Source organism: Sturnira hondurensis, unplaced genomic scaffold, assembly GCF_014824575.4.
Source record: "Sturnira hondurensis isolate 20B ecotype Veracruz unplaced genomic scaffold, ASM1482457v3 Scaffold0018728, whole genome shotgun sequence".
Taxonomy (NCBI): domain Eukaryota; kingdom Metazoa; phylum Chordata; class Mammalia; order Chiroptera; family Phyllostomidae; genus Sturnira; species Sturnira hondurensis.
Window position 1 is genome coordinate 3,465,104 of NW_028091359.1, and position 27,408 is coordinate 3,492,511.

General features: G+C 37.0%; 1 protein-coding gene across 5 annotated transcripts in view; it reads right to left on the reverse strand.

Moving 5' to 3' along the window:
* RPS6KB1 (ribosomal protein S6 kinase B1) overlaps nt 1-27,408 on the reverse strand; it is a 45,303-nt gene continuing 17,895 nt past the window's right edge. For 2 of the 5 annotated variants that reach the window (XM_037069867.1, XM_037069868.1), the window contains exons 5-15: nt 22,052-22,199; nt 19,953-20,010; nt 18,411-18,511; nt 16,504-16,594; nt 16,229-16,319; nt 15,610-15,717; nt 15,237-15,299; nt 14,979-15,056; nt 10,958-11,065; nt 5,729-5,841; nt 3,846-4,741 (exon numbers count right to left, since the gene is read on the reverse strand). In XM_037069867.1, coding sequence (XP_036925762.1) covers nt 4,504-4,741; nt 5,729-5,841; nt 10,958-11,065; nt 14,979-15,056; nt 15,237-15,299; nt 15,610-15,717; nt 16,229-16,319; nt 16,504-16,594; nt 18,411-18,511; nt 19,953-20,010; nt 22,052-22,199 — 1,197 coding nt within the window. In that variant the 3' untranslated portion in view covers nt 3,846-4,503. The other 3 variants (XM_037069869.1, XM_037069870.1, XM_037069871.1) reach the window with 3 other exon arrangements.

Sequence of the window (27,408 nt, forward strand, 5' to 3'; positions counted from 1 at the left end):
AACAAGAAAGCGTTTCACACATGAACTTAAAAGGAGGAAAAATGTAATAGGAGAGCTATGCCGTCCACTAACAACACTGAAATAGAAGTATTTCTCTACTTCTGTTCCTTCACCTCAAAAACGGAACAGGAATTCAAAAAGCCTGTTCTGTGAATTCACATCACTCCTTTTTAAAAACTGTTTCATCACCATTAAGAGTTGCTATTATATGCTTTATAAAAAGTCAGTTTGAGAACTTCTATAGAGAAATCATTTTGACAAGTGTGATATAATTGCCTCATAAATAAAGTGATTTATACAAAACTTCACCCATCTTACCCTACATATATTGAGACATTAGTTAAAAACAGATTTGTGCACTACACTGATTTGTGTACTACACTGATTTGTGTATACACATCAAAGTTGACAAGTGTGGCTAAACAAACTTGACTATTAGCATAAGAAAGTCTTTTAGTGTTTTTATGTGAAGCTAGCTTTCACACAGCTTTTCACATGAGCTTTTTTAAAAAATAAGCAACTAATTCAACTTGGAAACCATAGATGTATAATATCTAATGTATAAAACCAGTACTAAAACTTGTTATATATTTAAGTAGTTGCAATTTCTCAGCAGAAAGTTTCACCACTGTCACTCCTCACCTGTATAGTAGAGTTGATCCTTGAACAATGTGAGGATTAGGGACACCATCATCACCCCCCACCCTGCCTCCGTCAAACCCCACATATAACCTGATTCTACAGTGGGCCCTTCGCATTCACTGATATGGAGGGCCAAACATATTGAAAAAATTTCTGTTTGTAAGTGGATATGCGCAGTTCAAACTCATGTTGTTCAAGGGTCAACAGTTTATTAAATGTGAGAACCTGAACGTATCTGGCATGTTAATGAAAAAAATTATTAAAGCTATTTGTGTACCTGTTATTTCTTCCTATCTTAGGATAATAATAAAAAAATCACTTCTATATTATGTTCATTCAAATTTGCATTTAATTTCTATTTACATTCATTCAATCTGAAATCAAATAATACAGTAAACTAAATACAAGATGAAAAGCAGAAAAGGTGTTACCCTCATAGCACTCCTAATAAGGCAGCTGAAGAATTTACTCTGATAGATGCAAAGCAAACTTGGGATAAGAAAAAATAATCGTTTAAAGAGCAAACACAGATGAACCCATCTTTCAGGTGTTATTTCATAATCCACTGAGATAATACTTGTGCTGTAGTGGTAATTTAAGAATCACACAAGAAAAGTTCTATATCAATCAGCAACAGGCCACAGGTCATAGTGTGACAGTTACTTTTATGACTGTCTAGCTTGCTAGTGTCTACTCCTATGAAAAAAAAGGTAGATGTTTGGACATTGATGTTATTATTTGAGAAATTAACAATTTTCAAAGTCTCAAAATTCATTCTTCATAAATTCAACATTTCTCATGGGAATAATCTTAGCTCTAGCCCTTGTAAGCTAGGAACCATATGACTGAGTTATTACCAAAAGAGTTAGGTCCTATATTAAATATAAAATCCAAGGCTCAGTATATTAACACTACTGAAGATGCATCTTGTTTATAATCATTTATTACTTAAAGAATGTTGAATTTATGGAGCATCATACATGCATTCTCCCTCACCCCACCCTCATTATCTTCTACCTCAAGAAAATAGTATGGAAAAATCCTTCTTGAAGGATTCAAATTAGTTAAGACCATAAAGGGGAAAGAATATAATTTTCTAAAAAATCTGGTTCAAGTTCAATAATTAATACTTTACATTGTTAATCACAGCTGGTTTATAAATCCCAGTTTATTCTGTAATGCTACAAACCTTATAAAATCAAAATTAGTAAACTTCAGTTCTCAGTGATTATATTTTAATTAAAAAACAGCATGTATATAAAATTAAAAAATATCCTGTAATAGCTGATTTTAAAGAAAATAATCAAGTGATGAAAGAAAAGCACTTAATCTCTTTTATACACTTACCTGGAAGAATCATAAAGAACCCTCTTAGAAACTCAAGACTAGTAATATTGACATCATATATTTTAAACTATGCTTGGATTTTTACAAATAAATATAGGGCAAGCCATTTTGCATAGGTGTGTGCTTTCTGTCTGTGACACTAAAGTGGCACTTGACATGTTTTCACAGTCATAGCAGGAATATCCATTTATGAAACACAATTTCTCAAACCTGCCACAGCACAGGAAATTAACTTCCCTTAATGTTAACTTGGAAAACTGTATTTGTGTGGATGGTAGATGTGCAATTAATGCTTTTTATGCAGAGAAGTTGCAGTATTTGCCACTATTGCTAGCAGTACTAATTATGAAAATGGTTTAAGTATGGGGTGTTTATAACCAGCCAATCACAGTGCAAATGTTAGTAGCAAATAAGACTGAGAAGGAATATTTTGGTGTAAAAATTTTGCTGGAATTTGGTCAGGCAGTCAACACCACAATTAGTAAATACATTTGAAAATAAATATCAGCGTATCACAAGCCATTTACAGTCTGAAATAGAGCCTATAAAAAATCTGCACTTTAAATACAATTTCTGCCCTTATCATTATGGTAGCTACTAATTTATTAGCTACAGTTATAAAGTTCTCAGTAGGCCGCTACAATAATGGGAAAATGGGGGATTAGGAGTGATTTTTAAAAAGCGCTTTCTGTCCAAAGATGAACTTATCAATTCTTCATTTATTGCCACAATTGAAAAGATATTTCCAATCATTTTTTATGAATCTATTTTTGCTTAATGTCATAGGATTTCAACTCATCTCACTTGAATTGCCATTAAAATAAGCAAAGCTTTGCTCTTTTCTGACTGATTTCAACATGCATAAAGAATTTTATGGCTTGGATCCTATGGCTCAAAAAGGTTTGAAGAACACAGCAAGCAGCATCTATTTAAAAAAAATCATAGGGTTGCAAAATATTACAAATTGACTTTGCACACTCAGACTAAAGACACTATAAATGACAGAAAGAGGCGATAAGACTTAACTGCAACTGCATGATCATCTATTATACCAGTATGCACTGAAATATATTTTTATAAAGCTCTGCAGATATTAAACCCTTTCACCAGCTAAAGTCATGGAAATGCTCTCTTTAAGGCAGGAAGTATTTAAGAAAGGTAAAGTTACCTTTATTTTTATTCTGTGTACCGGTAAATCACTGACGAAGATTTTGTTACAATTTCAAAATCATAATGTCTGTTAACATGTTTCCTTAATTAAGCCACTAAGTTTTCTTATTCACCGTGGAAGACATTCATCAAAAGGCCATCAAATATTTTTACAATCAAAAAATGTAGCCCCAGTATAGGAGAAAAGAACCTTTTTCCCTTTTAAAACTGTTGAGGAAAAAATGTAAGGAAGGTAGACAGTAAAAAGTAAAACTTAAAACCTTACCAATCTGCTGTAAAGAGATTAGACATAGAGAGTGGACTATGGCAACACCCTCTTCCCCTGGACCTCCCTATTTCCCTCACTTTGCCGCCTTCAGTGTGCATTTTATCCTGACTCTCTTCCGTCCTTCTTCAGCCACAGGCTGAACACATTTGGCGACTTGAACCAAATACTAGTATAGGAACAGGTGGCGATATCTTTCCAGTGCAATGCAGGCCCAGGACAAGGATGAAATATAGGACATACAACTTATGCCCATCCCAAGGTTTCCAGTTAAGCTTAGCACATAGCAGTACTGCAAATAGAAATGATTAAATAGATTTTTCTCCTAGTATTACAGACAGGTATTGCAGCTGGGTTACTGAAAATAAACCCCAGGTCCACCCCAATCCCTCAAACGAGCCACAGCTGTGGTTAACAATGATTCATTTGCATTTTTATTATTTCATCAAGAGAAGAAACAGAAGTTGTCTGGCTTTCTTCACACCAACCAATAATTTCGCATTTTAAAGTTTGGGCTGTTTTCCATGATGAGCTGAATCAAAAATCTATTTGAAAAATATATATTTATATAAAAAAAAGATTCAGGTTGTTTGCACGTAAAACATCAATTGGTAAGTTTCTTTTGTCTTTGATTCCATGTTGCTGGAAAAAGTTTGACCAAGCTTGCATGCTAATTTGTCCTTGGTTGCAAGTATTACAGGCAATTTCATACTTTGCCTAATAAAAGGATAACCCTTCTTCGACACAATCGGAACTCAACAGTGATTCAAAAGCAACATCCTACCCTTAATACTGTCAGTTTCACGCCATCAACATGAATATCCTTGATAAGGTTGAGAAGATGTCACTAGGAATCAATTGATGTGCCTAAGAATTCTGCAACACTATTTTGCTTTTTTTTTGCACCATTGATTGATTTTTAAAAATCCAGGTTTATTTTCCCTCCGTCCAAAGTGTTCTATGTAATGACACTGAGTCTTCGAGACTGTCATGTCCAGCCTTCATGTTTCACCCTGCAGGATACTCATAAATCCTCTCTCCACCTTTTTTGCCTTAAATTCATTAAAAGCATTGCTCTGTCATAGGTTCATACGCAGGTGCTCTGGTCGTTTGGAGATCATGGGAAAAGCTTGTTTTTTGTATGGCCCGGAGTTCGGCTGTCGTATTGGAAGTGGGGCTGAAGCTTCCCCACTCATCGTCACATCCATCTGCTCTATTCCACTTGTTTCCATTGGGTATTCCACAGGCGTCTGAGGATTTGCTGTGCTGGCTGAAGCACCTCTTCCCCAGAAATCCCCAGGAGAAAATTTGACTGGGCTTTAAGACAATGAAGAGCTATCATTCATTTGTCTGAAGGATTATCTCAACAAAAAAAATATTCCTTTACACTTAGAGGGAATGGGGTAGTATGACATTTATTTTCATTTAATTTTATTTTTGTGTGGATTAGTACAAAGGCAAAAGTTGAGCCATCTCTCCCCTACACTGCTAGTTCCCAAATGGTCTCTATCTTTATACTTGCCCCAATAAAACCTTCAATGATACTTAATTTTTTTAAAAATTCACTTCCCTACTTAAAACAGTTTCCCATTGCATTTAAAATAAAATACTTCTCCAAAGCTTTGCCATTATATTCCTCACTCACCACACTTCAGGAACACTGAACTCCCTTTTACTTCCAAGAAAAGGCCAAATTTTTTCCTTCCTTAAGACTTCTGCACAAGCTATTCTTCTACCTGTAACCTCCTTGTACTTCTACTTTTTGTATGGCTAGCTCTTTCTCTCCATTCTTAGACGTTATCTCACCAGGGAGGCCTTTCTCTGACCCCCATGAACACGAGCCCCTTGTTAATAAATATTCTTTGGTCTCTACCACCATACTCTTTATTTATATTTTTCATATAGCACTTGGCACTATTTGCAATCACATATTTTTTGTATTTCCTTTTTTGTTTATTGTGATTCTCTCTAAATCATAAGCTTCATCAAGACCAGGGCAACACCTGGGCCAATCATGCGCCCCAGCATGCAGCACCGTCCCTGGCACACAGTGAGTGTTGACTGACAGGGGACAGAGGACAGCTGTCACAGTAGCAGCTTACTTTTAGGAGGGAAGGTAAACTATATAGCATATTATCAAGATTAGTACAGACTAGTCACTTACAGCATGAGAAGGTACAGACGCTGTGCTTATGTCAACCCAGGAGAATATGATGCCAGATCTTTCATTTATGTAACTTGGCATAAATTTCTTAAGACATGGTCTTCTAGGGTTTTTTTGTAAAGAAAATAAAGTCTGAATACCTGACAGGTGTTCGTGGGCTGCCAATAAATCTTCGAGGTGATCGGATTTTTGGTTCAAAGGAAAACTTTTCTTTCACGCTTTCAAGTACAGATGGAGCCACATATGTAAAACCCTGAAAGACAGTAACAGTGGACTACAGGTCATTTGTCATAAGCATCAAGCAAATGTGTTAGTTCAGTCTAACGCAATTGTGCACACCACTAAAACCACTAATCTGTATACTCTCATCTCCTCAATCTCTTTTTTAAAATATATTTTATTGATTATGCCATTATAGTTGTCCCATTCCCCCCTTCACTCCCCTCCACCCTGCACATCCCTCCCCCACCATTCCTCCCCTTTCGTTCATGTCCATGTGTCACAAGTTCTTTAGATTCTGTATTTCCCCTACTATTCTTGCCCTCCCCCCTATCTGTTTTCTACCTACCCTCTATGCTACTTATTCTCTGTACCTTCTCCCCCCTTCTCCTCCTCCCACTCCCCTGTTGCTAACCCTCCACGTGATCTCCATTTTATGGTTCTGCTCCCGATCTAGTTGCCCTCTTAGTTTGCTTTTGTTTTAGGTGTGGTTGTTAATAACTGTGAATTTGCTGTCCTTTCACTGTTCATATTTTTTATCTTCTTTTTCTTAGATAAGTCCCTCTAACATCTCCTCAATCTCATTTCAACCTTTTAACTTCTTCCCAGCCATTTCTTGAGGCACAGACCTCAAGAAAGCAGAATTCTATTGAGCTCCATAGGCCAGCAAACAAAATTCTACTCGACTAAAAGGAGTAGAACAAAACAGGTAAATGTAGGCTCCATGTTCAGGTATTAAATACTAAGATCAATGCAAAGAAAATTCTAGTGTTTCTAGCCACACCACATCCCTATATGCACCTAAGATTATCAACCCCCAAACAGTTTCTCATTATTAGGCCAAAGTAAAAACAGAATTCCCTAACTTGTGGCACATGTGATTTTTCTGGTTTTACCCCAGTGATTGGATAGACTCAGATTTGGTAGTCTTGATGAATTAAAAGACTATTTTCGGATACTGGGACTTCCACCAACATGGAGGCATAGGTGGAAACACTGTGCCTTCTCCCACAACCAAGTTTGAATACAACAAAGGTTTGGAGAACAAAGACACAGACAAAGAACAGAAAACTTAATTATACGGAAGTCCGACAACAAGGAACCCTTCAACCGGGACAGTAAGAGGGGCGGAGCCAGCAGCGGAGCAGGGTCGGGCAGGAAAAGATCCGCCAACCTAGGCAATAAGTAGCCCGGACCCAGTCAGGGTGTGGGGCAGACTGACCATGGTCACACATTCGCGCACAGTGAGACGGACCACGCAGGCCCCAGGGGGCGAACCCAGGGGTGGAGGGCTGACGGCGGTGGCACACTCTTGTGCAGTGGGATGAAACGCGCGGGCCCCAGAGGCGACGGTGGCAACGGGAGGCGACAGATGGGACGCCATTGCTCCTCTTTGACCCCGCCCCCACATACAGGGTCACAACCCAGGGACTGAGTTGCCCTGCTCTGGTGAACACCTAGGGCTCCGATCCTGCTACTTAACAGGCACGAACAGCCCAAAAGATGGCGCAAGAAGAATTCAAAGCCCTAGAGCCTATAACTCTAAGCGACCAAGAGATTGCCAGCCTCTCAGATGCACAATTCAAGACACTGTTTATCAGGATGCTCACAGAACTGGTTGATTATAGTCACAAATTAGAGGAACATATGAAGGCTAAACTAATTGAAATGAAGGGAGATGTACAGGAAACCAATAGTGATGGAAAGGAAACTGGGACTCAAATCAATGGAATGGACCAGAAGGAAGAACGAAACATCCAACCAGAAAGGAATGAAGAAATGAGAATTCAAAAAAATGAGGAGAGGCTTAGAAACCTCCAGGACATCTTTAAACGTCCCAACATCCAGATTATAGGGGTACCAGAAGGGTGAAAGAAATAGCCACGAGTGGAAAACTTATTTGAACAAATAATAAAGGAGAACTTCCCCAGTCTGGCAAAGGAAATAGACTTCCAGGGAATCCAGGAAGCTCAGAGAGTCCCAAAGAAGTTGGACCCAAGAAGGAACACACCAAGGCACATCATAATTACATTAGCCAAGACCAAAATGAAGGAGAGAATCCTAGAAGCAGCAAGAGATAAGGGGACAGTCACCTACAAAGGAGTTCCCATCAGACTGTCAGTAGATTTCTCAAAAGAGACCTTACAGGCAAGAAGGGGCTGGAAAGAAGTATTCCAAGTCATGAAATCCAAAGACCTACAGCCAAGATTGCTTTATCCAGCAAAACTTTCATTTAGAATGGAAGGACAGATAAAGTGCTTCTCAGATAAGGTCAAGTTCAAGGAGTTCATCATCACCAAGCCCTTATTATATGAAATGCTAAAGGGACTTATATAAGAAAAAGAAGATGAAAAATATGAACAGTGAAAGGACAGCAAACTCACAGTTATTAACAACCACACCTAAAACAAAAGCAAACCAAGAGGACAGCTAGATCAGGAGTGGAACCATAGAAATGAAGAACACATGGAGGGTTAGCAACAGGGGAGTGGGAGGAGGAGAAGGGGGGAGAAGGTACAGAAAATAGCATAGACAGTAGGTAGAAAATAGATAGGGGGGAGGGCAAGAATAGTAGGGGAAATATAGAATCTAAAGAACTTGAGACACATGGTTATAAACTAAGGGGGGGAGAATGGTGGGGGAGGGAGTGTGCGGGTGGAGGGGAATGAAGGGGGGAATAGAACAACTGTAATGGTATAATCAATAAAAAATATATATATATAAAGACTATTTTCACAGTCAGCCATTGTAAAAATCCTCAACTGTAATAGGAAATACACAGTTTTATTAGCTTTAGTTCCTTTTTGGACCTTGCTATTAGATTACAAGCTGTCATTTCTCTTGCTGTCAATGTCCATTTCTTTAACTATCAACCCCCACCTATCTTCCCTTCTATGTATTAGTCTAGTCTTCTTTGAGTAGGCATGATGAGTTACAATAAAACGACTAAATAATGTTCTAGCTGAAGTCCTAAAGCACAGGTGGCAAGCACAGTGCCTGCAGGCCGAACCTGGCTCTCCACCTTGTTTCTACCTGGCGGCAGCACCAAGCTCCTTGATGCTGGGAAGAATCAAGGAGCTCCTTGATGCTGAAGCTCCATGGAGCCTCCTTAAGAAGTAGTTACATTTATAGTTACATTAGTAGTTACATTAGTCCTAAAATTACATTTGGCTCTTTGAAGGCAACCTCAAGGCAGATGTGGCCCCCAGTGAAAATGAATTTGACACCCTGTAAAGCATGAGGTGCAATTCTGTAGAGCACACGCTTTCTGACAGCCACATGTGGACTTCAGAGGACGTTTCCCACATGTTCTAGTGGACTAAAGCTGTAACTACCAAGAAGAACAGGCTGTGCTTTAATCGTCTTTGAATTTCCTTTAAAACTATGATAGGAACTTAAATATTTATTGAACTGAAGTTTCTACAACTTCAATCCTTAGATAAGTGGGTGTAACTTTTTATTACTTTTTAAAGGAAAGCTGCTTTATGTACAGAATTCTGGCCATAACCTAACAAATTAATTGTTCTTTAGTTAGCCAATTTAATTAATTATGAAAAGCTCAAAAATACTTTAACTGACAATGAAAGTTTAGCTATGTAACTTTTGCTACCACAACTTTGGATTTGTTTTTAGCTAAGTAAAACATTTCTAAACTGTTTTTAGACAGGGAAAAGCATCAAACTAGTTGAAACTCTGCAACACCCAACTGAGGAACAGGTCACCATGTTAGATCAAAGGTATAAATTCCATATCATAATAGAAAATAAAGCAAAGCCACAATTAAACTGAAGTATGCCTACTTCCCTAACTAAACAGAAGAGATGTTACTAAGGGGAATACAAGAACTCTGTATCATGAAGACATAAATTTAACAACATGCATTCGTCTTTTATCTCTTACATCATTAAAAATACCGTAAACTTGTATTTTGCATATATCCTCTCTTCTTAACACCACTACATAATGATACGTTCACAGGATTATTTCTATTCAATGTTGTTTACTCAAAACCATACTGCAATGGGGTGTCAAATTCATTTTCACTGGGGTCCGTATCAGCCTCCTGGTTGCCTTCAAAGGGCCAAAATAATTTTAGGACTGTATAAATGTAAACTAATCCTTAACTGCTAAGGAGCTGAAATCACATTTGGCCCTTTGAAGGCAACCGCGAGGCTGATGTGGCCCCTGGTGAAGATGAGTGTGACACCCCTGCCATATTCTATTATGGTGATTTAAGAGTAATTTTAACTATACACAATTTTGCATTCCATGCTAACTTTAGAATTTACTCTCCACCCAAATATATATTACTTTGTGTTATGCTGTGAGTGGCACCAAAAAAAGGTTGAGAATTAAGTTAGTGACAAATCCAGTAAACCTGGAGACAAATGGGGGGGAAAAAACAGCTTCCAAATGATTCCTTTCTTCATATTCCATCCTCTGTAAAGGTGGTCCACAAAGAAATGACAAAGGATAATGACAAATGACAAAGGAAACAAACATTACAAAATGAGGTACATGTTTATATGATACATAAATATAATAATAAACAAGTATATGTGACACTTAAGCAAAAGCAATGATGGTTATCAGATATAAATCTATCATTTTTGTTGATCGCAATCTAAAATTTTTGGTTTCTATCTGAAGAGACAAGGTATAAAGTCAATACAGATATTTTACCAATGATTTATTAACTATCACAAATGAACCTATATATTTTGATGTTAAGTAGTCAAAACAGGTTAAGCTCTCCGTAAAGATTTATGTTAAGAGTACCAAAAATCTGTTTCAGGAAATAGTTACACTGACCTCTTTTCTTACTGCCATGGCTGTGTGGCTTTTGGTTGAGATGCTGAGCCAAATATCACCTTAAGTCAGTGAGTGGCCCATCCAAAAAAGGAATCACACACTCTGAGGAACCATACACTCCTACTGTAATTGCTAAAATAGAATGTTGGATTATGAGGATCAATTTTCTAACATCAATAAGTTAGTATGGTGGTTAACTTAAAAAATAGCACCTCAGGTTATTTACATGAAACTGCAAAGAAAAGTGAATTTTCTTATTAAAAATGGCTTTTCTGATTGAAAAGGGTCCATCCTCATACTTCCATTTCCCGTGGCTACATGGAAATTCTATCACTTACCAGAAAGACCTGGTTGGCACTTTCACTGAGAGTTGAGTCATCTGGGCTGTCAACAGGTGTCTGACGTGTAAACTTGGAATCAAACTGACTCACATCCTCTTCAGATTGCTTTATAAAAAAATTATTAGAAAATGATGACTAGTCTATATTATACGTATCAAATGCATTGCATACATTAGAGAAGACTGTAGATAGAGCTCTTTCACAGGGTTTGGCTGTACTAACAGAATAGTCTTAGCAGGCACAGACTAAAGAATAAATGTAGGTGGAAACTATCAAAGGGTAAATTACATCCTCAAATTTAAAAAATATATTAAATAGATTTTAATACAGTTATCATTGCTATTAAAAATATGAATATTAGCCCTGTCTGATGTAGCTCAGTGGACTGAGCACGGGCTGTGAACCAAAGGGTCACCAGTTTGATTCCCAGTCAGGGCACATGCCTGGGTTGTGGGCCAGGCCCCTAGTGGGGACACATGAGAAGTAACCACACATTGATGTTTCTCTCCCTCTCTTTCTCCCTTCCTTCCCCCCTCCCTAAAAATAAATTTAAAAATCTTTTTAAGAATATGAATATTAATCTTGCCCAGTTACAAAGCTTCAGTGTTCCCAGTCCACTGGTTAAATCCCTCTATAGGGATAATTTCCTTCATTAGTTGCTGCAGATTTATAATAAACCTAAAAACTATTGAAGCAGAGTTTAAAAACAAATCACATTTGAAAGATACTCTAGTTAAAGTTTCTTTCCCTAGCTTATTTCAGATTTCTTGAGGAGCAAAAATAATATGCTTCTTTGCATGAGTGTATTTTATTATAAAAGAACATTTCCACCCAAATCGAACCACCAGACCTGTTTCTTTAATCACTCCTCTCTGGTACATCAGAGTACGTGGTGTGTCAAAAGAACTCAAGAACCAACATGATCAAGTACACAGTGTCCAAAGATAGACAAAGCTAAACACCAATTTAAAAAAACTGCAATGGATTGAAACTCAAATACGTTAAAAGGCATGAGTTCATAATTATATTAAACAAAAAATTACATGAGTCCTGGCTAGTGTGACTCCGAGGACTGAGCACCAGCCTGCGAACCAAAGGGTTGCTGGTTTGATTCCCAGTCAGGGCACATGCCTGGGTTGCAGGCCAGGTCCCTGGTTGAGGACATGCGAGAGGCAACGAGTCGATAATCTCTCACGTATCGATGTTTCTCTCCCTCTCTTTCTTCCACCCTTTCCATCTCTCTAAAACTAAATAAATAAAATCTTTTTCAACAAACTTTAAAAAATTACATGATTCAAGTAATTAAAATGTTTGGTCACTTTTTGAACATGTTAGGAAACGAATTCATTATTTTAAAAACATATCTTAACCTTCCTTAATGAACTGTACCTCAGTTCACTGTCAGGTAACCAAACGACTGATATAAAGAGTATCTTTAAAAAAAGTGTCATTTTATGGAAGAATTTCAGCTAATAAATAAAGAATGAATAATAGTATTACAGTAAGACAATTTTGCAAACCCCTAATGAAACCCTGGAAGTAGGCCAGAGTTTCTTAACCTCAGCACTATTGACATTTTAGGCCTGATAATCCTTGTTGTAGGGGCTATTCTGTGCATTATAGGATATTTAGCAGCATCTCTGGCTTCTGCCCCTAGAGATCGGTAGCACCCCCTTCCCAAGTTTCGATGACTTATTCCAGATATTGCCATACTGACGCCTGCTCAGAACCACTGAAGTACACAATGACCAATGACCACTAACATTGTTAAAAGAAATACAAATACATACTATGTCTCCTGATCAAAATACACAACATCAAAAATTTAATCTCAATCAGATCAAGCATCTAAATCCAACTACCAGTTTTTAGAAATGCAGGGAACAGATGAACATGGTCAATGACACCATGGTGCTAAAATTAGCAAAATCAAAATGTGAGGAGCCCTATAGGACAAATGGTCTGGTTTTTTTTTTGGGGGGGGGTGTTTTTTGGTTTTTTTTTTTGCTTTTTTTTTCAGTTAAAATGGGAAGGAATTAAAAGGGGACATCTATGGACAGAAAAAGACCTAAGAGCCACAATAACAAAACTGTACAGGCCTTGATTGAATCTTGTTGAAACAAACAAACAGGAATAAAAAAAGAACAACTAAGGAAACTGCCAGCTTTTTAATGGGGATGATAGCATGATGGTTACGTTTATGTTTAACCAAGATGATCTGACAATTTTTGAAGTTGGGCAGTTGCTACATGAGGGTTAATTATCCTCCTTACAATTATATAGGTTCAAATTTTAAAGCATGTCACCTTGTACTTCGAGGACCAAAATCATCCTCATCATTGTCCCCCCCTTCCAGCTTCATTCCAAGAAACAAAAAAAGAAACTGCATTTTCTCAAATTCTGAGGTGGCACAGAGACAGGAACTAAGACACAAACTCATTCACTTATAAACCTGCTGTTATGGTGTGAGCTGTGTCCCCCCAACATCTGTATACTGGAGTTCTAATGCCCAGTAACTCAGAACAGGACCTCATTTGGAATAAGAGTCACTGCAAATGTAATTATTTAAGAAGAAGACACACTAGAGTAAGGAGGATCCTAATTTGATACAACTGGTATCCTTATAAAAAGGGGAAATTTGGACACAGACCTGCACACAAGGAAAATGCCACATGAACATGAAGACAGAGAATTGGTGGTGAACCTACACGCCAAGGAAAGCCAAAGACTTCCAGCTAACTACCAGAAGTTAAGAGCAAGGCATGGAACAGAACTCGGCCTTCAGAAGGAACCAACTCTGCCAATACCTCAATCTCAGATCTCTGGCCTCCACAACAGTGACACAACCAATTTCTGTGGTTTAAGCCAGTGAGCTTATGGTACTCTGTTGCTATAATCCTGAAAAAAACATATATTCTATATTTTGAAGAAAAAAATTCCCAGAAAAATAAAACTTACAATAGGGCCAAATTAAGCAAAATAAAGCAAAAAAACAAACAAACAAAAAAATAAAAGCCCCTAGTACTTAAAATATTTAATTGTCTTAGGCAATCAACTTAAAAATAGTTAACAGTCATCAATTGCTATTGGCAGGAGTTCTTTTTTAATTGATTGACTGATTTTGGAGATAAAACAGAAGGGGGAGAGTGAGAAAAAAACATTGATTTGTTCTTCCACTTATTTATGCAGGCACTGGTTGATTCTTTTATGAGGGGGGACCCCCCCCAAAAAAACCAGAATTTACTTGTGTATTTATTCTTACACATTTAAATTTCAGTCACCTTCAAAGTACCCTACATGTGACGCAATACACCTAACGAGAAGTTTTTTCCATTGCTAAAAATAGTTTTTGAACTTGCTGATTTTGATGACTTTTAGTGCTTCTGCTGTTTTTTGTTTTACCTCTTTAACACTGGCAAAATGTTTTCCTTTAAGGACATTTTTCACCCAGAAAACAAAAAAAGTCACTCAGGGTGACATTGAGTGAATAGGGAGGGTGGGACACAGGGGTTATGCTGTTTTTTGGTCAAAAAAAAAACACTAAACACTCAACACAGTGTGGGCGGGTGCACTTGTAAATCACCCATCATGAAATGGGCAGACACGTTGAAAGAGTCTCCAAAAAAATTCACTGAAGCTGAACACAGACTCTCACAACACCAGCTGATACACTGATAAAGATGGGTTCCTAGAACACTCATCTAGCAGGGGAAGCCTGTACTACAAGGGGCCTGCCTTTCAGAAGGTAATTATGTTTTTTGGGGGTCCCCCCGCCACCATATGTGCCCTGACTGGAGATCAAACCTGCAACCCTGGAATATCAGGACGATGCTCTAATCAACTGAGCTACCCAGCCAGGGAAGTTCTTGACAAAGACTACAGAACAAAGATTTTGAGGGGAAGAGACAATAGACCAAAGTTTATCAAACTGTTAATAAATGCTTCTGACTGCTCTGAGATTTTCTTACTCAAAAAAAGTACCAGGTGCCTCAAATCATATGCTGTCCTGTATACATACCAACAGAGGTTTAAAGGGGGGCTCCACCTTCCGAGCCAGTAATTCTTCCCAGTTAATATGTCTAAAGAATGGATGAGCCTAGGAAAAAAAAGAGCAGGAATAACAGTCAAGGGGAAGACTTCACAGGATTGACAACTGCCAGCCTTAAGTTACCAATCACAAAATAAGCTACACTTATAAGTAACTACATACAACCTTCACAAACACATAAAATTAGCATTATCTTCCCCTCAAACCACCAAGCTTGCCAATCCCTACTTGAACTTCTCCAGCATCCCCAGGACCAGCTCCGAGACGAGAAGCAGCATTTCTTTTCAGCAGCTTTAGGAAGAAGGAAAAACCACTGATAAACTTTACTTAGCTAAATCGATTTTCTTTACAGAATTTTTTCCTTATAGAATTTGCTTGTCTATTTTGCTTTGGGAAAATATGATGTATTAATTACTAGTAGACATTATTTGGAAATAAAAAGAAAATAAAATCTTTAAACAAATTTGTACTTTTCCTACAAAAACTGCAGGCTTTTTTATTCAGTATCCATGCATGAATTTTTATTCAAAATATATGCTGAATTCTATTTAAATCCCTAGCAGTTGAGGCTTATGGTTTCAGTATCTATTTAAGAACCTACCTTTTTAAGCAGATCTCTGGCTTCTTGTGTGAGGTAGGGAGGCAAATTGAGTTTACATTTGAGGATTTTGTCAATCGTTTTCTTTCTATTCTCCCCAGTGAAAGGGGGCTAGAGTAGAAGAGAGTGAGAAAACTTAGCATATAAAATATCAAATTTTACATAACAGAATTACCCATTTCCTGAATTAGTCAGTGATGCAGAGAGATCAGAAGTGTATGCTGTGATATGGTGACTGCAAAAAACCTGCAGTTTTTACACAACGAGACAGAGGAAATAGTAATGTGCTGGAAGGAACTAAGTTTCTACCATTAACTTTGTGTGATAATCAGTGACCTATGTGATTTTCTGCTTCATTTTCTCCATTTACAAAACAAGGGCAGTGTCTATTTTACACCTATTTCAAGGGATTGCCATGACATAGATAATTTAAATGAAGGTGTTTTTAAAAGTATAGGGCCCATACTGCTTACTAAAAAAGCATTTGTAGTGCTACATTTTTAAAAATAACTCCATTGGTAATATTTTCAAGAAGCACAGGAAAGGTCTTTTGCTACAAGGACTTAGCAACTACTCAGCACAGACGATATGTAATACATGTAGCTTTTAACTGTGCACCTACTGCTCCAGTCAGCATGTCATACATTAATGCTCCCAAACTCCACCAATCCACAGCACGATTGTGGCCACTCCGCATCAAGATTTCAGGGGCCCTACAACGAGAAAAAGAATATGCCTAAAAAATTCATCCATTTGCCTATCATCTGAGTAAGAATTTTAAAAACAAAATATGAAGCCAAATAATGCTACAGAAAATTCAGCACACTATTACTTAAACCAGGTAAAAGACAGCTATTGCCCCAAAACCAGTTATATTTCGTTCAACATGCAGCTCACATGTATTCTATTGTTCCACAAAATGTGTGTGTGACTGTTCCATCATGAATAGATTCTTTGCATAGTCCAAAGTCTGTTAGTTTCACATGACCTACAATGAAAGATTATAGCATGGTTATTCTGAGAATTCTAAGTATATGCAGTGTTTGAACATATCATACAAGATAATAATCTATTCTTCCACTTAACTCTTTTCTGCTTTACTTTTTTTTTGAAGATGTCAAAAACTAGCAAGGTGCCAACCATAAAATGGGATGTTAACTCTTTAAGGCTAGGGGAGAGTCATCATTTGCCAATGATATTATCTATCTAGAAAAGGGAAAATAAAGATAAAAGAGTGAAACAGTTTGTCTAAGGCTCCAGCTTTTCCTATACCTAGAATCCTCTACCATCCTGAGAAAGTAATTCCTGGGAAAACTCAATGAGGTCTGGTTTAAATACAAAGACCCTAATAAAGATATTCTGCACCTTTTAAACAAAGGTATGAAACCATACTTCAAATGCATAGTTTTTATCACAGTGAACTGTAACTTGACAGTTCTTAAAATGGTCTCAGAAAGTCACAATGAAAAGTTAGCTCATTCTACCAATACGCTACCAGTTCATAAAATGAAATGAAATTACTATGTGGCCTGGGACCATCATCTCAGATTCAGAAAGTGATAAACTTACCACCTTACACAAAAACCATTTCAGTTCAAGTTCAGCTTTACTCAACTGTCATTAGATATCCAGTGGTTCAACAACCCCAAGGATCCTACTATTCCAGGCTTATTTCAGAAAAAAGGAAAGGCAATGGTCTACTGATTCAAGTGTAAATATGTACTTCACTCTGACACAGAAGAAATATGACCTCTATTTTCACAGAACAACCTGACACACCCAAGCTTATGAACTGAAGAAGTTAACTAGTCACTTCCCTAATTCTATCCTTTGCCTTATAATTCTGAATCAGTATCCATGTTTGGCGGATGGGTGCAGAACTGGGAGGGAGAGAAATATATATATTCCCTGACGTACTTGGTTAAAATAGTATTTCTTCTTTAAAAAAAATGAAAGGAAAGGGGAGAGAATAAAGTAGTTTGAAACATTTATACATATAGGCATTGTTGTCCATGTAACACTTTCTGCCTAAGAATTTAAAACTGTTAACTACTTCGTGCATCATTTTGTAGACATCTAAGGATCAGCAGCTGCTACCAGCCCCCCAGATGCCCTGGTTTAGGTGGTTGCTCCTTTAAAGCATGAGACAACCGCCAAGTCTACCCAGCCCAGATTACTTTCACATAAACTGTCTATACCCGGGTGTAATTAAAATTAAAGCTCACTCTGCTGGACCTATAGCTGTACAGAATATTAATATCTGATCTTTATGTTTGTTGTCACAAACATATAGCAAGAATAAATTCATATCCACTAAATATTTTATTTCCAAAGCCACATCAATTATTTTGGTTCAGTTCTACACCTGTCCTTTTTTATAGCGTTGCTTCTAATAATTATATATTTTCATCATTAAAGAAAACCCAATATGAAAAATTAAGATTCACTTCCCAATTTAAGGAATAAACTAAAATTTGTGTTTGGACTGGCTTTGGCTCACCACATTTTATATAGGGATTTCTAAAAAGTGATAAGCTATAAAGAGTAAGGATTAAATTTAAAAAGGTAGTTGAGCGGCCAGTTATCCTCAACTCACTTTAATCATAAATAAATACCATAAATCAAACATAAATACCTAAATATTTAAATCTCAGCAAGTATCATGATGCCATAAATTCTGATTGAGAAATGTATATAATATGAGACACACGCATATGGGACTTTGAAAATGACTATGACCTGTGGGGGGGGGGGGGATTTTAAGATGCTTATTTATTATAGAATTGTTTACAGTATATCTCCACCTTGGTGATTAAGCATGATATTCTCCGGCTTCAGGTCTCTGTAGATGATCCCCTTTTGATGTAAATGCCCCAAAGCCATGGAGATTTCTGCCAAGTAAAAGCTGGAAACAAAAGTGATTTAATAAAATTAAAAAGAGTAATCTACTCAAAGCAGTTTATGTATGGAGCAAAATACCTTGGAAGAAATAGACATGCACCAAAGACCAAATTAGTGGCAGGGGTAATATTGAGGGAAGAGATGGCATAGGATGCTGCCAAAAGGCATGGAGACATGTTTCACTCATTTAGTGAAACTATAAATGTTTTATTTCATCATCAGAACATATTGCTAAAATTGCAAAGAAGTCCAGAATATGCCAAACTGTTATTGGTCATGTTTTGTTCTGTCTGTGTAGGAACTAGGCCAATAGTCATTCAGATCAAAGGAAATTTTTCCCGCCCACCCCCAATTATAAAATCCCATAGGAAATAAGAATTTTTTTATTCTCGGTAAGCAAATCTTAGTTTCAGAGGATATCTCATAACCTGACCCTTAGATGCCCACTCATCCCTTACTTAATACAGCTGCGTATTTATACACAGTACATGCCCACGGTATCTGCCCTCCCTCTTGCCAGACAGCCCACAACTATAAACTGTGTGACACTCAAATTTATCTACCTCAAAAGAATAAAGGGCTGAGCCAACCCTGTCTGGATTCGAAAAGCACAAGGCACTGCAATACTGGCTGCATAACAATGGTGCAATCCTGCAGATTACTCCAGGATGGAGAGGGTGTGTCCTAGAGGACTGAGGCAGTTTCACAGCCAGCACGACCACAAACAGCCTCCAACACGGCTCAGAGAGCCTCCTCCAAAAAAGGGCACTTCATCCCTAAGGCTCTTAAATGCAGCTTCTGTGTTAGAAAAGGCCTGAAATTAAACAATGGAATGCAGTTTGGTAATTAAGGTAGAAAAAACATTTAAGTGTTTTCCATTCAATTAATGTGTAGGATAAACTGATTTATTGTTACCCAATACTGTCATCTCACAAAAGGATGTGTATATTTTTAATCTGAAGCAGATGCCATCTTAAGAAATAGGATGGTAGATCCCATCTTAGACATAGAATAAATCCAGAGATGATATGTGCAGGCTTATTACCTCCCTAAGACTGCACCTTGGGAACTGGAAAGTCTAAAAAAACGAGATGATTGCGGATACTTTCCACTGTTCCACACATAAAGTTTCACTGGAAAATCACACTCACCCACAACCAAGGCAGGCAGCTCACCAATTCAAGGAAAGAAAGCCCCAGTGAGAATGGTTCTGTTAGGAACTGGCCGTGAAGAGCGTTCCACCCAAGGCCTGGAGGCAAAGGAATGATGTGACCTCCTATAGCTGCCCAGCTGCAAAGCTGCTTCTCCCCCTTTAAGTCCTGAGTGACTGACTGGCTCCAGAACAATTTACTGAATCATTTGGCTGCCCACAGTGGGAATAAGGCTTTGCTTGTAATTATATAAATCATTACCTGAATCCATGCAACCACAAAAATTTCACTTACCAGGCTGTGTCTTCCATAAATATTCCTTCTCTTTCTAACTGCATAAATAATTCTCCTCCTGTAAATAAACAGAAAAGACATTAGAAAATAAGACAATCTTTATTTCAAATTCATTTCTAATGAAAGGGTCTGTGCTTTCCTTTTAACCATAATTAAAAGACATCAGCTCCTTAAAAACACAGATCCTAAAAATTATAGGTTTAAAACAGTCCTCAGGATTCTGTTTTTAGCAGTGTCCCCGCTCTTATGTGAAATATGTAAATTTTGGAATTCTAGGTTATGTATCTATAAACCTAAAAATATTTACAGATTCCAGACCCAAGTTAAAAAAGAAATCTTGATTAAAGCTTCTCTAACACTTCACCCATAAGTAGAAAAATGTTAGTACATAATTTAAACCACCCTTGCAAATTAGCGAGTGCCCAAACTCATAACTCTTAGACTACAATAAGCTGGCAGCAGCCTTATAAAAAGCACAACACAATTTGAGTATCAAAATCAATGATAACAAAGGGTTACATCCCACTGAATAATCTTAGAATCCATAGTCCAAAGTGGTATAAATCAATGAATAGACAAACAAATCTTAGATAAGTATATTTTTTAAAATGGGAGAGATGGGAAAGCTCTTCATTACAGCTCAATGCCAAATAATAAACGAAGGAGGCATGATGGAATAAGAAAAATCACTTGACAACCATTACAGTTCATTGTTTTAGGCAAGAATCAATGGATGCTAAAACCATATGTGAAAAGCTCGATGACAAATGAGATATTTAAGAAATCTCAAAATACCTCCTCATGCTACTTATTAACTACAAAGGGGAAACCTCAGCAGGGTAAAAACGGGCAGACAGGCCCTTATACAAAGACATATGTACCAGGTCCCTCCTGATGTGATACACAAAGAAGGAAACAACGTCATTCAGATGGTCCTCCCAAAAATGTATAACCTGAAACTAATCCTGAGGAAACATCAGATAAGCACAAACTGATGCATTCTACAAAACAACTTGCCTGTACTCGTCGAAAATGTCACGAGAGACAAAGAAAGACTGAGGAACTGTTCCAGATTAAAGAAAACTAAGGAGATTACTGTATCAATGTTAATTTCCTATTTTTAATAAATTTAGTATAGTTACGTAAGATACTATCATTGATTTTAGAAAATATACACTAAAGTATTTAGGGGTAAAGAGAAATCATGTCGACAACACTCTCTTAAATAGTTCACAAAAAATTACGTATATATGTACCCATGGGTGTATATACACATATATACACACATACATATATACGTACACAGAGAGAAAAAGAAAGACAAGGGTGAAACAAAACAATTGTGGCAAACGATAACACTTAGGGAACCTAGGTGTAAGGTATGTGGGAATTGTCTGTACTATTCTTGCAACTTTTTGTGGAAATCTGAAATTATGTCAAAATCAAGTTATAAGAAAAAACGGCAAATATCAGGAAAAAGTTAATAAATTCTTCAGCTTTCTGTTCAGTGTTTCACGCTATCAGGAAATCTCTGTTTTTCAGAAAACACAAGTCTGTTTGCTCAGCCCTAGAAATGATAGGAGCACTAGTTCCCAGGAGGCGGTAAACCCTGGAGAATGTGGACAATCTCCATTGTAAACTGCTTAATCTATCAATATGGCTCCATTAAACCAAAATACTTCTGTTCCAAGAGGCATTTCCACAAATACTCAGTATCTTAAGCAACACTGTGAGTTTTTCACTTCAGTTTAGAAAGAAATACTTTAATGGTTTGTTTGAATTATAGTATCTTACCCAAGTGCAGTCAATTTGATGGCTATATCAAGTAGGTGTCTGTTATTTTATAAAAAAACTGATTACAAAAGAAGAAAGATAAAATTTTACAGATGAGAGGAAAAAACCTTAACTTTTAAAGTTTCCTTCATATTTGTCTGCAAAAAGAAACATCTGGTCACATCTGAATTCCTTATGTCAATGTAGTTGTCAATTTTAAGAACTATCTGATCACATTGGGAAAAAGCACTTTTCCATTGGAAACTAATGTTTTGACCCGGTTTCTGGAGCAATGCAAATAATTACACCAAACTGTGTGTACTGACCGCTGAGATACTCAAGGATGAGGTAGAGTTTTCCACCAGTCTGAAAGGCATAAATTAAATCCACAATGAAGGGATGCTTTACTTCCTCCAGAATATTCCGTTCTGCTTTTGTATGAGCTGTATCTTTAGCATTTCTTACTATCATTGCCTAAAGGAAAAGAGATGATCTATAAGAACAAAATAGTAGACATTTGATTCTACAGTAACTGGAAAATCTAATTCGTGCTTTTCTTGCCAATATTAAGTGATTAATCAGAGTTACCGCTAAAAATGAGATAGGGATCAATGGAAAGCACTTAAATCTTATATATATCTGCACAGTTTGGATTTTTTGCAGTGAACATGTACAATGAATGAAAACCTAAAGATACTTTTTAAAAAATGTAAACAGATTAAGTTTACTCATATATTCATTAATTGTTGAATGTCTACTATGCTCTGGGCTCTGTAACACGAAAGCAGAACTAACGGAAGGAGTCTGTAGCCCATAGGAGCCTCAAGTCTCAAGGATCAGATATAAGTTAATGGAGGAAGGCATAAGGTGCTATGGGTGAACAGGGCAACTACATCCGATCTAGTAAGAGGTCTTCCTTGGGGTGGTGGTACCTAAGTTGTACCATGAAAAGTTACTAAGACAAAATGTGCAGGACATAAAAAAAGCATTCCCAGTGCAAGAGGCTTGACAGGACAAGACATGTCTAGTGATTCTATAAGTAGTTCAGTATGGTTAAAAGTGGTTAGAGATTAGGCAGAAGATATGGTAGAGGCCAGGAAACAGAAGGCCAGGCATTTGAACCCTATCTAAGCAAAGGCATTTGAACCCTATCTTAGAGGCAGAGGAGCAATGAGGGAAATGAGCAACTAGGGAAATGAGCAACTAGGCTTTCAGAAAGACAGTTCTAGTAACAATGTGGAATTCTAGTGAAAAAAATGTAATGAGACCAGTTAGCAGGCCAGGACAGTGAACTAAGCAAGAAGTCAGACCTGGAACTAAGACAATGAAGGCTGAAAAAAATAGAAAGGATAAAGGCACATCATTAGCATTTGCTGACTAACTAGATGTGAGCAGAAATGATGATATCATGGTTCCTATTTAAGTAATAGCATAGACAATGGTGTCATTTAATAACAGGTAATGGATGTGAAGAAAAAAGTTTTGGGAAAAAAATGATGCATTGTTTTAGACATGATAAGTCTAAGTTCTTGGACTAATTTCTGGTGTACCTCCAGCAACATGAAAAAGCATACACACAAGATTATTAGTTGCAATATTATCTGTAAGAGTGAAACATCAGAAACTACCTAAATGTTCATGCATAAATATTGGTTGAAAATCTATGAACTAGTGACACAATGTGTAAAAAAAGCTATACAAACAATGAGAAACATCTCTATATACAGTATATACAGTAGGGTACCTTTTTGTGTAAGGAAGGGGAAATAAGAGTATGTATATATGTCTCTGCTTATATCTGCAATTACAAAACACAACTAAGATAAACCAAAGCTAAGGACAATAGAAAGGTAGAAAAGAGAATGAGATATACCCTCTGAGTAACACCTCAAGGGTTTTCTCATTCTTTTCTTTTTTCTAGCCTAAATCAAATAATACTACCATTATAAAATGGAGATTGTTAATTCTGGACCATGTTAATGTTTTATACATTCCAAAAATAAAGTCAAATCAATACAGATGGCAGAGGGAAAAAACTGAACACAACAGAAATATATGTATTTTATATATTTTTAATTGATTTTAGAGAGAAAGAAGGGAGAGAATAAAAACATTTGATTTGTTTCACTTACTTATGCATTCATTAGTTGATTCTTGTATGTGCCCTAGCCCAGGATCAAACCTGCAACCTTGGTGTGTTGGGACAATGTTCTAACCAAATGAGCTACATGGCCAGGGCTCAAAAATATGTATATTTAATTGAATGTTACAGTGAAGTTTACCACAGTAGACTAAAGATATTTATATAAGTTTACACTATACACTCAGTGACATATATGTAAGCAGAGCATCACAAAAATTGCAAATAAATCTTTTTTCTTTTTTTTATTACAGTTTATATTCCTTATTATTTTGTATTAGTTTCAGGTGTACAGCACCGTGGTTAGACAATCATATACTTTACAAAGGGTTCCCCCTGATATTCTTGTACCCACCTGGCACCATGCAGTTATTACAATATTATTTACTGTATTTCCTACGTTATACTTAAGAAACCTTAAACCACACTTAGTGGGTTTGTAGCTGCCAGTAGTATTGGTATTCTCAAACAATTATGCATATACTGTACAACTGAGCAAATGAGTGAATTTACTGACATTATCAGGCATCTTACTATATAAAACTGAAATGTAAATATGGATTAAGGAAAGAAGAACCTTACGAAATTGGACTGGAATTAGAGATATCAAAATGAAGCCATGATTTTACACAAAGACAACCAATGTCACACCAATAAATTCAATATAAAAATAAATAAATAAATAAACAAACCCTGAACAGTAAAAACAAACATAATGGCTGGAAAGGATATTACTGACACAATGGGAAAGTCTAAGTATGGACAATGTATTTGAAAATTTGAGAACAATACTGCATTGTATATCAATGTTAAATTTCCCAAGTGTAACAATTATACTGTGGTTACATATGAAAATGCCCTCAGCCCTGGCCAGTGTGACTCCATTGGTTGGAATGTTGTCACACATTTTCCTATAAACAGAAAGGTCATGGGCTCGATTCCCTGTCAGGGCACATGCCTGAGTTGCAGGTTCAGCCACCAGTCAGGGCCAGCGCAGTACCCAGTCAGAGTGTGTGGGAGAGGTAACTGATCAATGTTTCTCTCACATCGAGGTTTCTCTTCCTCTCTATCTCCCTCCCTCCTGCTCTCTATAAAATGAATCACTAAGCATGTCCTCAGGTGAGGATATTAAAAATAAGAAGAAAAGAAAATGCCCTTATTCTTGAAAGATACATACAAAAATACATACATAAATTTTTTTAAAATTAAGAATGAAGTGCTACTATATCTATAATAAAAAATAAATAAAATAAAAAATTTTAGGCCCTGGCTGGCTTGCTCAGTTGGTTAGTTTCATCATCCTGATATGCCAAGGATATGATTAGCTATCTGGTCAGGGCACATACAAGGAACAGCCACTGAATGCATAAACAACTGGAACAACAAATCAATCAATCAATCAATCTCTCTCTCTCTCTCTCTCTCAAATCAATTAAAAATCTTGAGGAAATGACAAGGAGGGGTAGACAAAGAAAACATGGCAAACTTAATGGTGATCGTCGCACTAGTCTTGCAACTCTTTGGAAAGCTTTAAAAATTTCACAGATATATTATTTTTTAACTGTTCAGGAGGTTTGAATTTTTTAAATAAGTAATTCTGAGAAAATCTGAGAGGTAAAGGATTAATAGGTAAGATAAAAATTAGTAAAATAGAATCAAAGAAGTCAAGGAAACAGTGTTTCAAAATGTTGCAAATAGCTTCAATGCAACAGAGAGGTAGGTTAAGAACAAATTATGTAAAGATCATTAGATTCAGCAATTAGTAGATTGGTGGTGGCCCAGGGTACAGGAGTTTCATTGCAATGGAAATCATTAAGTCAAAATATAGTGAGGGAAAAAAGAATAAAACATGACTTATCAAGAAATTCATTTGTGAAAGACAAAGGAGAAAGTCACAGGGAGACCTTGAATGAAGGAAGGATTTGTTTGGCTAAATATGGCAAAGACATGAATATACATAAATAAGAGAGAGAGAAGTGGCAGAGAAAAGCTCCTGAACAAGCAGAAAGGGATGGGATCCAAAACACAAGGAGAGGGTTTAGCTTTAGAAAGAAGGAGGAACATATCTCCCAGTAGGACTGCACAGAAAGAAGTAGAGATGGATGAAAATGCAGACTGATGTGGTCCTGAGGGTAGACCTCAGCGCAGAAAGTCAAAGGGAGTCACATCTGACAGCCTCAAGCAGAAGGAGAAGCAATCTACTAAAAGAAATAGAGGGAGGGACAGTAAAGGCTCTCACTGTTGTAAAGAACAGAAGGAGTTGTCTGGGGACATGCAGAAAAACGTTTGGTGAGTACAGAGGGTCCAAGTGAACTGGGGACTATGCATTTGACTCAGCAGCAATCTTCAAATTTGTCTGACTTCTGCTGATAATGCTCAGTAGCTGAGATACAAGAATAAAGAAGCACTTACAACTAAATTGATTAAGATTAGGACTTTCCTGAATATAAGGTCAATGGAGCTAGCAAATGACTAAAGTGGAAGATCATGTTGATTAGGCTAGATTCATTGAATAAAGTGAATTATCCAATGTCACCCCCAATAAATTCAGTAAAAATTAAAAAAAATTAAATAGCTTATACATTAAAAAAGGAAAAGCATAAAATGAAATAAGAAAGAAGCTAAGAACTTGAGGGAAAAAACCAGAAAAGGTCAAAAGACTAAAGGGCTTAAGGCCAAAGACCAGGCATTATGGGAATAAAGAAGTAAAAGAGTTGTTTTTCTATTTTAGCTCAATATTTCAGAGGTAGAGAAAACAACCATAGGGGCTGGTGAAGTGAAATGGAGGTGAAAACTAACAGGATTGAGATCATTAAGGAATTAAAAGGCTAGTCTATTGATTACTTACTTAATATAAGGACAGCAAAGACACTCAGGATAACAAGACCTGGGAGAGTGGGGAATAGACTTATAAAAGGTGAGAGAGTGCTATATGCTTAAACCTCAAAGGACTATGGGATCTTGACCACAGGACAGAAGAGTAATTTTCAGAATAAGGTTGGCCCTTGCCCGTAGCTCAGTTGCTTAAAGAGCTGTCCTGATATGCCAAGGTTGCAGGTTTGATCTCTGGTCAGGGCACATATAAGAAGCAACCAATGAATGCATAAATAAGTGGAACAACAAATCAATGTTTCTCTCTCTCCTTTCCTCCCTCTCTAAAATCAATTTTTTAAAAACTGTTTTAAAGAATAAGCTAATCAGTACCTCCCTTGAATTACACAGTAAGCAGAGTAAGAGGCAGAGACTGTATTTATTTCCTAGTATCTAGCATAATGCCTGGCACACTGCAGGTTCTCAACTGGTTCAATAAAAGAAAGAATGGAAGAAGTAGGACCTATCCATAAGCCACTAGCCTTTGGTCAAAGGTTCTAAAATTTACAGTGTAGGTCAAACCAATGCCACAGGCAAAAACAGTTTGCTTTCAGAGTGCTTTTTTTTTGGTGGGGGGCAGGGGTGGGGGACAGCAGGGTAGAGGAACAGTTATTAGAAACAGTCTTTTCCTCAATACTCCACCATGAGCAAATACCCAAATGGGACTATACC